This window comes from Columba livia, chromosome Z (genome assembly GCF_036013475.1).
Source record: "Columba livia isolate bColLiv1 breed racing homer chromosome Z, bColLiv1.pat.W.v2, whole genome shotgun sequence".
NCBI lineage: Eukaryota > Metazoa > Chordata > Aves > Columbiformes > Columbidae > Columba > Columba livia.
The window spans coordinates 63,904,093-63,918,748 of record NC_088642.1 but is presented as its reverse complement, the minus strand read 5'-3'; the positions used below and the strand labels follow the sequence as shown (position 1 = coordinate 63,918,748).

General features: G+C 39.8%; 1 protein-coding gene across 5 annotated transcripts in view; it reads left to right on the top strand.

Moving 5' to 3' along the window:
* FREM1 (FRAS1 related extracellular matrix 1) overlaps positions 1-14,640 on the top strand; it is a 73,556-nt gene extending 58,916 nt beyond the window's left edge. For all 5 annotated transcript variants that reach the window (XM_021288827.2, XM_065046135.1, XM_065046134.1 and 2 more), the window contains 7 exons: positions 575-813; positions 1,508-1,555; positions 1,874-2,056; positions 2,329-2,454; positions 3,164-3,279; positions 9,842-9,927; positions 10,865-14,640. In XM_021288827.2, coding sequence (XP_021144502.2) covers positions 575-813; positions 1,508-1,555; positions 1,874-2,056; positions 2,329-2,454; positions 3,164-3,279; positions 9,842-9,927; positions 10,865-11,064 — 998 coding nt within the window. In that variant the 3' untranslated portion in view covers positions 11,065-14,640. The remainder of the gene's footprint in view (positions 1-574; positions 814-1,507; positions 1,556-1,873; positions 2,057-2,328; positions 2,455-3,163; positions 3,280-9,841; positions 9,928-10,864) is intronic.
* Positions 14,641-14,656: the final 16 nt, after the last annotated feature.

Genomic DNA, 14,656 nt, shown 5'->3' with positions numbered 1-14,656 from the left:
AGTGTGGAGACAAGAAGGCTCTGGGGAGACCTTATTGTGGCCTTTCAGTACCTAAAGGGGGCTTCTAAGAAACATGGGGACAGGCTTTTTAGCATGGCCTGTAACGATAGGACAGCGAGTAATGGTTTTAAATAAGAAGAGAGGAGATTCAGGCTAGACATGAGGAAGACGTTTTTTACAATGAGGGTGGTGAAACGCTTGCGCAGGTTGCCTGGAGAGGTGGCAGATGCCCCATCCCTGGAGACTTTCAAGGCCAGGCTGGATGGGGCTCTGAGCAACATGATCTAGGTGAAGATGTCCCTACTCATTGCAGGGGGTTGGACTAGATAACCTTTGAAGGTCCCTTCCAGCCCAAACTATTCCATGATTCTATGACTATATACAGGTAGTAGATGCAGTCATAGGCATAGCAATGCCTACAAATGACCATGACTAAACAAACAGCAAATCAACCACATAAAGTGAAAGAATGGTCCAACTTTTAATGACAAGCTGTTTATGTGCCCATGTCAACATGACCAGTTATCTGCTCATGCAGTTAGAACTGACCATCTGCCATTTTTAATGCTTTCAGGTCAGTGCAGCTATTCCCATCCTTCTGGCCAAAGGAAGCATGACTTCTCGGGGAGAGGCACACTGCTTCCAGTTTCCTCAGGCTTCTCATCACCTCCCAGGCCTGGCACTGCTCCCTTGGAAGGGATCCCACTGCCTCCTTCCAAAGGGATGAGGGAGCATGGAGGGGACCTGCGGCAGGAACACAGCTTGACGAATCAGTCAAGAACCAGACTGAGAGTGATTGGAAATGGCAGAATAGTAAGACACTTCTGTAGTGCAGTGACGGACTGATTTGGGAATTAACTGGGATTTGATATCTTCATTTAGTTGCCATATTTGTGTAGGGATCCTACCTGACCATACAATAACCATTAACTACCTCAGTTTGCTTTGTATCAGGCCTGAGAGATATTTAAAAGCACTTGGCGGGGGGTGGGAAGATTTTTAAAAAGGAAGATCCATTTATGCAAGAGAGGAAGAAGAACAGATTTAGGGGAAGAAACATGCATCAAACAACTTCAGCAAATGTCTAAATTATGGGTTAGCTAAAAGAAAGAAGTCACTTGAGCCAGGTTGATGTATAGAAGCTGTACATCTGCTCCACAAGTTGTAAAGCTGAAATACTGCTAGCTTAAACAGGGAACAGTTACTTAAAATTTTGCCATTGCTTTTCCTGCTTAAGCTACATTGATTTAACTAGGTGGTTTAGTAACATTCTGCTATTGTGGTCTTATGAATTAATGGAATCTGTTTGTTTATATACTTGTAATGTGTTATTTTTAATGGCTGTTTTCAGAGGTGATCAGTTTCTATTGTGAAAGAGAAATAATTACACCCAAGATATGTTCTGCATGGTTTGTAACCTAGATTTTGTACTAAATCTTGCATAAGTCTTTTTGTTTCTATCATGCACTAATATGCCCACCTCATTCTGCTGTTCTACTTTTCTTAGGTTCATCCTTCATCTGTATTTAGAAATGGAACCGATGTGGTTTTCAAAGTAAGAGTAATGCTCAGGCATTTCTATGATTTCTTTCTGATTTTTTTCTTTGCAGGCTTCATCATTGTTAATAATTTGTTATGACCAATACTTTATTTTTCTATGTTTTTGTTTGTTTGTTTGTTTGTACTTGATGTCACTTCCTCTTGATTTGCAACAATATGGGGGTTTTTTTGTTGTTTGTTTGGGGTTTTTTGTGGTGGTTGTTGTTGTTGTGGTTTTTTCTTCTTGGTGCAGTTTATTTAAGAGTTGCTGGTATGTGCTAACCCTCTCTTTTCCCTCTCCTATTCTGCCTATGTGTGATAATGTGAAACAAAGTATCATGGGATGGTATCACTCAAAATAGAGGATGACTCCTCATCAACTAAAGCAAATAAGAAGGCTCAAGTGTCAGTAATTAACCAAGCACAACCACAGATAAATGTTGTCTCCTCTAGGAAGACAGAAATCCCACAAGCTGATAAGGCAGAACTGGCATCTGAACCAAACTCAAGACATCAGGTATGAAACCTTTTGTTTCATAGGCATTTTCACCATCTGTTTTCAGTCATGCTGCTTTCCAAAATGATTTAACACCTTTGAGATCTGCAGCCTAACCCTTCCCACTCCAACACTGAGTTTAACCAATACACAGATAAATCAACAAGTCAGTCCTTGAAGAGCTTTCATGTAGTGAAGTTTTCACCTAAGACCTGCTCAATCTGTTTCATGTAGCTTGTTTGTTTTGTGTAATTATTTTCCTTCAAATGTTCAAATGACATTTCTCTTTCCAGGACTTTAACTCTTTTCCAAAGGCCTGTACACCAGATTTAAAGGGACTGTTGCACTATGAAGAAAGCACTCAAAAGTTATTTCAGTGTGACGGGATAATATGGCAATTCTGGAATCTCCAAAGCAAGGTAAAAGTGTCACCATGAGTATGGATCTAAGTCAGAGCATGGAGTCTGTGATGAGTGGCACTCAAGCAAAGGACATTCCTGTAACAACCATTAACTTGTACAGGGAATACAAGAGTTGTCCAGAGTCAAGTTTGCTGTCACCAAGAAAAAGGATTCCCAGAGACAAGATGAGGGCTTGATTGCTGGGGTTGCCTTTCCTCTCTGTCACTCACAGGTGCTCCTGCATGAACAATATGAGCACTGGTGTTTTCATGCTTCTGGGGATGTGTGCACGAGACAGTGAATGAAGCCTGTGAGAAAACCAGTGGCAGTTAGTAAAATTAACCCGCTTAGGTATTCTGCAAACATGCAACCCCTGCATCACATAAGGTATCATGCTGAATTTGTTGCACTGCATTCCTTACAGAGACTGCAGGAGACAAAAAACTGTTTCCAAACTAACATGGTCTCTTAAGAGGGTTTTTGAAACAGGAACCTTGTGTCACCTTTAAAGCTGCTCATTATAAATTGTAGGGTCTTCTGGCAGGCATTTATTTCTTTACATATTTTAAGCAATGCTGTAGTTTTATTGATACATACCGATGACCATGTTCAGTTTAGTTCTGGGAGGGCCATAGGCAGCACCTCCAGCCTTCAGTCTGGTTACTAGTGCACAGACCTAGATCACTGTAAGCAGGAGTCTGTTTTGCCTTTTCCTCTTTTATTTCAGGAGGTAACCACGAAGAAATGTCCCTCTGGATGGAGTCACCACGAGGGCAGCTGCTACCTCCTGGTAGTGAATCACAAAGTCACGTGGAACACTGCTGCTCGGGCTTGCAGAGAACAGTAAGAGATTTCTCCATCTGAATGTGTTCGCTGTGGACTGCTGTTGCCCTGAGCTGGATGCTGCTCTTGAGGCCAAGTTTATTCAAATAAGCCCCACTTTGTTTGTACTGCACAGCTCCCCAAAAAAACCAGAACAAGCCCGGGATTCAGACAGAGAGGAGGATAGAAATATTATTAGTTTCCTAATGTTTCAGGTGGTGATGCTATCTTATTTACAAGATGAATTCCCAAAGATGTCCACTTGCAGTGAGGATGCTTTCCCAACAAGAGAGTTTGTCTGAAAGCAGAGAAACAGAGCAAAGATTCTGTCTTTCACCCCCTGTGACCCACCACTTCCTTGGTTCTACCTTCACTTGATGTAGTGACAGTACAATGTTACTTGTGTCTGTGTGCCTTGCCATATTCTTCTGAAGAATGCACCTCTTCAGATTCTGTAACTACTTGAAAGCTTTAACATTCGATTTAACAGTGAATTTCTGACTTTTAAGGATAAACAAAAGCTAATATATAACGTCAAACTAGGAGATGAATAGAAGATCCACCAGTCTTGCTCTTTGGAGGCCTGCATTGTGATTTTGGCTTTAGGAGTGATAGCTTAGGACTGGTAGAAGTGCTAGCCATGGTAACATAGAGCTTGCCCTGGGATCATATATGTTCTGTACTCTGTGCTGAATTGTGAGCACCACATTAAAGACTGAACTGAACAATAGGAGGGGCTTTAACAGACCTCTCCATTACTCCATGAAATGAAAATTGAAAAAGGGAAGAGTTGGAGATGAAAGAAACAGAATATATTCCATAAGTAGCTGAAGGACATGCAGGAAACATAAAACACAGACAAGCATGCATAACAAACCTTGATTCATTCCTTCTGGTTATGCCAGATTATGTCTTGGTAACACACAAAAGGAAAGTTTTGGTTCTAATACCTCCCAGCTGATGGAAGTTACTCTTTACTAAAATACAAATGTTGCCTGATTTGTGGGCTCACCACTAACTTCAGATTGTAAATGGGTTTACTTAAAATTTCAGTTCCTGCAATGGTTTTCTACCACTTGCTTTTATTTTGCTACTTATCCAAACAAAGCTGTAAATTGTGAATATTATTATTTTTTTTTCTTTTTCCTGAAGGCTTCAACATTCAGTTGATCCCTTGGGAAGGTATGTCACTCTGCTGGGAGGTATTCCTCATTTCCTAGGAGTGTGCTTCTGGTGACCCATATTATTTGCAGGTGCTAACTTCTTGCTGAAGGCTATAGTGTACAATGTAGCTGTTAAACTGAATAACAGTGAATTAACAACAGTGTTAAACACCTACACAAAAAGTCAAGGCATATCACTGAATCTACAAGCAAATGAATCCTAGAGCAGTGATGATGTAATTCATGTCAGACTACCACAGATTAAGGAAGCTTTATCCCGGTAAATGGAGTACTACTGGCCTCTATCTGAAACATTTACAAAAGTATAACCCCAGGCACACACTTTTTAAATGGTACAAGAAGATAACTAAATATTTTTTTTTTAATTTATTTATTCTGCCCAGCTTTCCCCCAGCAATCACCACCACCACTAACTGTGGTATTTCTGTTATTAATAAGTCTGCTGTTGAGATTTAAATGGCTGATATTTCCAATAAGAAAACAAAATCAGCATGGTGGTCAAGCCTTTTTTTTTTTTTATTAGATCAAACAAACGTTTGACATTAAATGAAAATATTAGAGTTGACTTTCAGTAAATCATCCAATTTCACTGAAAAAGAAGAATAATTTTTATTAATACAAAAATGGTATTATTTTAAACTTCTGTTCAATTTCCTTGCCAAACTTTTCCTGTTATACAGAACAAGAAAAAAGCACAAGCATTTTTAAAGTTGTTTCAGTAACAGTCTCCAACTAACCAACCTCCTAGCCTCTTAGAGAAAACACTGTTACCCTCTGATTACGGACTAGAGACTAAGCTGTACAAAAAATACATGGACAGGCTGGAGAGGGTCCAGGGAAAGGCCACAAAGATGGTCAAAGGACTGGGCAGCCTGTCATAGGAGGAAAGGCTGAGAGAACTGGGTTTGTTCAGCCTTGAGAAAAGAAGGCTTAGGGGAGACCTCATCACCATGTTCCAATATTTAAAGGATGGCTACAAAAAAGCTGGAGACTCCCTTTTTACAAAGAGTCATATGGGAAAGACAGAGGGGTGATGGGTGCAATTTACTCCAGGAGAGATTTGGATTGGACACAAGATGGAAATTTCTCCCACTGAGAACAATCAGCCATTGGAATAATCTCCCCAGGGAAGTGGTGGATTCCCCAGCATTGGGCCCTTTTAGGATTCAGCTGGACAGGGTGCTGGGCTGCCTCGTCTAGATTGTGCTTTTGCCAAGAATGGTTGGACCATATGACCCTTGAGGTTCCTTAAAACCTGGTATTCTATGATTTCATGATTTTATGATTCTACTCCATCGAAGTTATTATATCAATTTATTGCAGAAGTAATTGTTGTCTGGACATAACATGGGCTTTCAAAGAGCTGTGACATACATTGCATCCATTTGTTGCAAATGACATACTAATCTTTCCTTCAGCTTCTACATTCAGGGACAGAAGCCGACATCAAAATGAACTTGTCTTGATGAAAGTTGCTGTATGCCATGGTGATAGTGTGCATGGAAAAAACCTCAGCTAATTCCTATGAAAGTCTTGTACCATTTCTAACCCTTCTCCAACACACTGGAGAGAAAGGTCTTTTAAGAAATCATTTCCCTAGCTTTGTTTTTTATGTATGAAGTGGCCCTTGGCAACATAAAGAGAAGCATCTGGGGGATGTTATGGCTGAGTGATCCCACAGCAGCCTGATTTAGCAACAATTTTGGTGATTTATGTTACAGTTCTTGTTTATCCCATAGGAACATTTCCTCCCCAAAGGTCAGTGCAGCACAGCTCACTCACATGTGAGAATGGTTTCACTGCTGCCACGGAAGGAACTCTACACTGGACAAACAGAATCCACAGTTGCATCTCTTGCTTTGTTAGTCAGGTTATACCTTCATCTTCTTGAGGTTGAACATTTAATTAGAGCTTAAATATGGCCAGATTTCAGGTCCTTTAGTGCCAGCTTTGTAAGGCAAGGGTTGCTATTTTGTTTGGTGTTTGTGTATTAGCAGCATGTGGCCTCAGTCCTTGGGAATCCCAGGCAGAATCACACCTAAAATAATATTTTAGATCACTCATGATGATTCAGTGTTGCTTAGTGCAAAGCAGGATAGACACTGTTGCCCTTCTCTCCTAATGCCTGTGTTTGTTCTGTAAGTGATTGGTTTAACATATTATTGCTAGTGATTCCAGTGTAGGATTCAGGTACCCAGAGTTATTTTAAAGACCCAGTGTATCTTGTCTGACTTCCAGTTGCCACTCAGTAAATGCAAGGCTCCTGTAAGCTCTGCATCATGTCTGCCAGCCCTATCTGAATGTTTTTAATTCTGTGACGCATTGTAAGCAACATTAGACACCTATTTCAGGACACCAGGATTACTCCCTATGTGACCAGACTAAAGCCTGTGATAAGAAAAGCGTCTCAGTCACTACTTCCCGTTCACCATCAGTATAGGACATGGATTTACTACAGCAGTTCAAATTAAATGTCCTCATGCTGTATTTACAAAACACTCATATAGAGAAAAGATTAGATAATGTTATAGTTATTGCAATGCTTTCCTTTTGTAGTGCTGACGTCTCTCACTGGTACTTGGATTGAAGTAAAAGTCTGAAACTGTTATTACAATATCACAATATCACAGTATGTTTGGGATTGGAAGCGACCTCAAAAGATCATCTAGTCTAATCCCCCTGCTGGAGCAGGAACGCCTAGGTGAGGTCGCACAGGAACATGTCCAGGCGGGTTTTGAATGTCTCCAGGGAAGGAGACTCCACAACCTCCCTGGGCAGCCTGTTCCAGTGCTCTGTCACCCTCATTGAGAAGAAGTTTTTTCTCAAATTTAAGCGGAACCTCAGACTACCCCTGTATGTCATAAATGATATAGCAGCTACTGATACACATTGATGCCTTTTGTCTTCACATTTTCTAAAACAATTGAAACAACAGAAAAGTTATGCTTACTCAAAGTAAATGACTTAGTTCCAGGGCTTTGATTGTCCTTAAGCAGTAGCCATATAAAATGCCCTATTTTTGTTCTTGCTCAGCTGGCAGTGATAGCCCAGAGCCTGATGCCCAAATCTCCTCTTAGGCCCAAGTTTGGTCGGTGACGAACCACAGTCACTGTGAGGAGGAATGGCACCATGCTGCTGAATCAGTTACCTTGGGAAGACAACCTGAATTAACTGAGCTTGCTTTCCTGGACCTTTTGTCTGAGGAAGAAGATGGACTACAAAACTCTCCAAGACCCTTTGTCAGTCAGCTTTTGTCAGCTTTGTTCCTGGTTCACTGCAAACTCCATGTCTAGGAGATGGGCCCAGAGGCATGGAAGCAGATCCCTGTGGGGACATACAGGCACCAATACCATGCATGAAACTTTTAACTCTGATGAGGTGCACAGTCAAAGTCTCTGCTGGGAGCTTCTCTGAAGTTTTGGGAGCCTGTACCACAAACGGGTGCACAACTCCGACCCCTACCATCCAGTTGCTAATCACTCTGTGCTGGGACAGTCTGACATTTGTAAAGTCATGATGAATGTTTCTGAGGCGATCCTACCACACCTCTACCTGAGGAAAGTGTACACAGATGTCAATGAGATTGTTTACACTTTGTTCTCTGGTGGTCCTGAACTTGGGACCCCTTGATAGGACGTACATTTACTGCATGGTACTTTGTCTAGGGCAGCCATGATCACACAGACTGTGAGGGCTAACACTCAGCTGTGCTGCAGGCCTTGGCAGATCCACCATGCAATGTAGAGCAGAGGGTAAATCCCCTGCTGCTTTGGTTGTCTGCTGGGATAATAGAGAAAGCCTTTGCAGTAGGAGCATCCCATCAGCATTACAATGAATTTATTTCATACCATGACCCTCTGTGCCCAGATTAAGGAATGGTCCAGATTTTGTGCAATAGGGACTGTGCAGAATATTGTGGGCTACTACTTTGAATTCCTCGTTATGTAAAATTTGCCTTCTTCCCTATCTTGTGTGGTGTTATGATATGGCATCCACGGGATCAGTACTGTTAGAAGAGATATAAGGCAACAAACAGGATTGGAGCTTCAGGCAGGGTTCTCTAACTGGGAAGCAGGCCTGGTGATAGGCTTGTGTCCCAAGATCTGACCATGGTCTCCATAGTAGACTCAAGTCTGCCATGCCACCCTTGAGGTCTGGTTGTTGTCCCAGCTCTTAAAGAAGATAGTTATTACCTCCTTTGGAGCTATACTGTTCTTCTGTGTCCATTATCTGGCAACAGTCATTAAATTAGGAAAATACTCATTATGCCGTTTATTTATTCTGCTGATAGAAAAGATTTTGGCGCTCTTCAGACATGTTTTGATGAGCAGTGTTGTTTACTTGCACCCTACCAAGCATCACCCAGGATGTTCCTGGAGGCTGAAGGGGCTGGTATCACTGTTTGACTGAGTGGCAGTCAGAAATATGGGACAACAGAAATGACAGATGCTCAGCATCACAGGGAGGCAACAGCAGGTATGACAAGTAAAAAGTTGACATCAAGGCTGGCAAAAAGATGGATAAGTAAGAAAGTAGAGCCACTGATGGCTGACAGTTCTGGCAAATGTAAAGGGTGCTATTTGTCTGTTAATGCTTCAGGATTTAGCCTATCTGCAAATGGCTTAAAAGCAGCCTGCTGGTGCTTGCATGCTTGGTACTAGCTGGAAGACATCACAATGGCAAGGCCACTCAGTGGCTAGGGTTTGAAAGTCCTACTTTGGGGCTCGTATACTTCAAACACAAACACGGAGCAGAGCTTATGCATTGGCTTCATTCTGAAATAGTCTGGTCAATACACCCCACAACTGCTCTCTGATCTGAACTAAATGCGTAGTCATCGCAGGCAACCCAACATTACCTCTCAGAACCACACTACCACTCTAAGCCAGACCCCTTAACTACATATATTTGGTTCTGTTTTGAAATACAGAGGAGATTTCAACTGTGTTATTCAAACCTTTAGTATTACCAGAACATGATTTCAAAAAGATATAGTCTGTTCTACTACCAAACGAGTAAATCTGTGTCTTTCGGTGGTTTGGATTTTAGTGTAGGCAGATGATTATTTTAAAGAAAATAATGTATCAGTGAGGGTATCTATGGTTTAAAACACAGTTTGTGAGTATGAGGTACACCTTTCCTGTATATGTTTCTTTTAGTTGCCCATTTAATTTTTCAGTTAGAAAAATCAGACCAGGACTTTGGTTTCTCTCCAAGTGATCTGGAATTTTAAGACTTTATCCATGCAACTATTCTTTTATGCCAGTAAGTAGCGTTTTTACTATGAAACATTATTTATAGGCTTTGTACTAAAATCACTGCCTGTTGTTGATAAGTCAACGGGAAATGTCAGTCACTCTGTGGAATGCTAATTACTTTGTCTGTCTCCTTGAGCCTAGATACCTGGGGAGTCTAGCAAGTGTGGCTAATGAGCAACACATGCAGTGGCTGTGGGACTTCAGTGGGAGGAAGCCCTTTTGGATAGGCAAGTACATCAGCTGTCTGTCCACTCTGAGAATTACAGTTCCTGCTAACCTTGGAAAGCAGGAACTGCACAGCAGTTCCAACCCAGTTTTTAAATGTTGCATTGTCCTCAACTTCCTGCTGCTTTTATCATTGCAAACAAGGCATAAACTGAAAGCCATAATTTATCCAACTAATTTTATAAGTCTTTATCAAAAAGAAGAGTTTATCCTGTTGCCTATTGCTGAGTTGTTTTTGCCTTGACATCTTCCCTATTTTAATACTAGCTGGTAAAATAACTTCTGGTGGCACTCCTACTCCTTCGCTTATTTCACCTTTCTTTTGACTGTTACTTATTTATCTCTATCTTTTTTTTTTTTTTTTAAAGTTTACATTAAATAATTATTTATGTTACTACTCATTTAATTGTGTCATCTTGTATCAGAACTCTCGTGAATTAGATGATGAACTAAAGAAGATTTCATCACATTGTTTTAGATTTAGCTGTCTGTTTCATATTTGCACCCCTTCATTTAATGAGAAATTCAAAGGACTCAGAAAGGCCTCTGTACCTGCTGATCCCTTTCTGTGAACATCTGCCTTAGCTTACAGACTAGAACTATTTATTTCTTCTAACTCGTCTTGTTTCTGCTATATTTTCTGCTTGGCATCTTAAGTATCAAAGGAGGAACCTGGGAGGTGATAGACATGCAATAGATGGAAAGAGATAAAACATTTTACATGGGCAATAATGAAGAAAAATATATTTTCCCTTATTCAGATGGCACCAATTCCCTTATGAAATATTAAATTGTATTTTACTTGTATTCTTCCAGACAGTTTTTTTCTCTTAGCACAATATTGTATGCATTTTTTTAACAAAAGGACAGAACAATATGCTTTCAACAGGCTCCAGAGACAATACAAATTACTGATTTGGTCTTACCAATTTCACACAGGCTTGAATGACCAAGTTAATCCTGGACATTGGGAGTGGAACGGAGGAGAACCTGTAACTTACATAAACTGGAGAAAAGGCTCATACCACTTTCCAAAGAGAGGAAGAAATTGTGTAGTGGTGCAGAAGCGAGGAAAATGGCAAGCAACTGACTGCAGGAAGGTGAAAAGGAACAGCTATATGTGTTCAAGAAAGCTGTAAAGAACAGACGATCCTTGTGAAAGCATCTTGACATTCATGTTGTTTCAGTTATATTTATCTGCAGACATGGGATGGTATGCATTTAGAAAACTGTCTTAATTATCAGCAAGGTTTATTTTATATGCTGTCAAAAGTGCAGATGATAGAAGTCAATTGCAAAGATTAAGTCCAGGTTAAGGTTTTGAACTTTCCCCAAAGACTTCGATCTCTCACTCCTATATATTTTTACACCAAAGAGGAGTGAGGTCTGAAGGCTTTTATCACATTTCTGTGTAAAAATACTTTTTTTTTTTAATCTTTTTTTTCTTTGTAATAAAAAGAAACTAACACATCAGATAATTTGCTTCACTCTTAAGCAGGGGAATTGGCTGTTGCTACAATTAATTTGCAATAAAAACTGAAGTTTTATCCTGCAGTCACAAAAAGAGGAAGACTGCTTGGGGTGCAAATGTGGGCAGACCTGGCTGGCTAAAAACAGGTCCTCTTGAATGATGAGGGGAGGGACATTATGGCAGAAGACTGGGGCTTCTGTAGTGGATGCCCTAGTACAATGTCCTACAAAAACAATAACAGCAGGATTTAGTAACAGAGTACCAACAGGAGCAAAGCCTTGTATTTCTTTTTCTGCCTCCCAAGGCCAGCTTCAGACCCCAGTGGATCTGCTCACGCAGAACTGCATATTGTTTCACATTCCTAACCAAAACTGTTTGATGTTTTTTGGAGTTGCAGGACAGTGCTGTAATTTTTAGTGTAATTAAATAATGGGACCCCTGTAAGACTAATGCTATATCAAAGGATGATTTACACAAAAAATTAATAATACTGAAGCTTAATCCTGGAATATTATCTGGGGTTATTCAGTGATACATGACCACCAGTAGGATTTATATGTGTGTATAAACTAATGTAATCATGAGCCATATTTTGTACTAAAGCAGCTATGGCTTTTGAAAAGTATTAATCTAAATCCTTATTAGGGATTTGAGGTTGTTAAAAATAATAGTAAAAAATCCAGATTTAGTTCCGAGAAAGGCTTAAAAATCAGCATTTAATAGGAAAAAAACCCCAACTGCTGATAACTTAAACTTATTTTAAATATTTGCAGTTGGATTGTTACCATTTTGTTACATTATAGTAAATTTATATTTGACCTGTCAAAAATCTTGCTTTAGGGCCTTCTCACTGCCAGCCTTACAACCAAAAAACAAGTCAAATCTTCCTAAAATTACATATTAAAGCTCCTCTCAAATCCACCCTCTGCCCACAATGAGTGTGTGACAGTTGGAGGGGCAGTGAGCAGGGTGAATTTGCCCTGTACCTTACGGACTTGCATCCCTCCCATCTGCCTGCCTGCTGCCTGCAGCTGATTCTCCCCATGCCCTCTGTCAGCTCGTCTGTTTGTCCAGCCTCTGGATCAATTACATCTGTAACACTATTTGCACCAGAGCTGCAAAACCTCCTTCTGAGAGTCTTCGCATCAACTTCTCAGTTCTGTGAGGGACAGGTGCAACAGAATCACCTCTGCTCTCTGGGCTGAGGGACACTGTTCAGGGATTATTTATCCTTTCTCCTTTCCTTTGGCACGCACGGGTTATTTATCCTTCCTTCTTGCCTGTGACAAGTCAAATGAATATGCATGTGAGTAGCTGGACAGTCTTTATACCTACGGGAGAACCTTTCTGAAAGGACTGTTGCAGATAAACACAAGTGCATGGCAAAACTTGAGGAAAAATATTGAGGACAGAACCACATCACCCTTATTGTTGGTATCAACAGATATACCCAAATATATTTTCAGGATTTTTTTTTTATTTTGTCATAGCGATCTTTATGTCGAGCTTCTAGACACTTTTGCTAGATGCTTAACACTTTCTCTAAAGGAGTCTTCTAGATCTGCATAGTTAGGCTGTTTCAAGAATTCCCCAGACTAAGTACCTCTGAGTACCCATCCAGCCCTGTTTTTATTTCTGATCGTCCTCACTGCAATAAAAACAGGATCTAAAAAAAGCACTCTTGGGATCTCTTGCTGTTGTGTTCTGGAATTCCAGGCAAAAAATGACTAAGAGAGCTTGGTAAGATAAAAACATAAACTTCTATTTCTTTAGGGCCTTCATTTTATAAAAACTGCTGAGTTTATTGGTGCTATCTTGATAAAACCTGTTGAGATTATTTAAATACCTCTCCTAATTGTTTAATAAATGAACGATGTCAACAGATAGGGAATTTTGACCAAGGTGCTTGTTACTTGATCAGGAATTAATAAATGACTCATGTCTAGTCTGAGACAACAGTGATCTCAGAGGTTTGCTTTTGTGAGATGAGGGATTTTCCGTTTTCTGTATTCCATTTGAACTGCTTTAAAGTGATCGAAGAGTATGAAAATTTCAGTGCACAAAAGACTGTTAGTTGTGCAAACTGTACGTGTTTACTGGTTTCACTAGTTCTAATACACTAATGAAGCTAAAATTCTTACATTGCAGTGTAAAGATATTTCTGCTCTGAAAGGCTGCTGAATTGCTTTTCAATACAATTAACTGTTTCGAACCTTTACTCATAAACTTTAAATTGTTTTTACAGATTTTATGCAGCTTTTATTAGTATACTGGAGTTCAAATAATACAACACATTCAAATCAGAGAAAGAACAAATACATCACTGTTTCTGTTGCCATAGGAAGTTGTTGTCTCTAAGAGGTTTAATAAAGAAATGGCCTAAAATCCTAAGAAGTTATTGGGAATTTTTCCAGACTTCAATAATTTTGAATTAGATTGTGGGTAAACTCAGGGGAAAATCAGTATTCACAGGGTCAGCATGAGCCAAGGAGTTTTAAGAGACTGAGTGTAAGAACAAGGAGCATGTAAATTCCATTGTTCATCTATCAATGACACAGTTTCTCAATAAACAGAGGATTTGTTTCACCAGAACTACCACATGCCTTTTAAGAGCAACAGAACCAAGATGCAACAGCTCAGTGAAAAGAACTCAGTGGTTACCCTTGATTTCTATTACAGGATGGGTAACATGAGCTCTTTGGGTGCCTTTTAACCACTTTTAACCACATTCTCTCTCTGTCAAGTTGATTTTGAATCTGCTGACCAATTTCAAACAGATTTGACAGAGGAGTAGTTGACTCAAAGGCAATGGTTATGAAAAAAATGGGTAGGCAACTGGCCACAGAAACACTTCTTCCAAAACAAAATATCCTAAAACATTGTGTGTTGTTATTAACTTCATGGGGATCAAGTTTTTAATCTGAGAAAAGTCTTTATTCACTCATTCTAAAATTATAATAGCTTCGAGAGAATTATATATATAATTCATTGAATATTGTGATTCTACATTATTTACCTCACAAAACTGGTGCTATTTTAATTCTTGTATTCAGAACACTATATATATTGCTATGTTTAACTTCAGAATGTGTGTTAACAGAAAACTGAAACATATTTTGGTGAATATGTATTTCTCTGTTTCATAATCTCACAAGAGCTTTTTTTCTAGTGATAAAGAACATTCTGTTGGGCATAGTAGCAATGTACTTAATAGTTAAGCATAATATACATACTGTTTACTCTATGCGGTCTCTGAATGC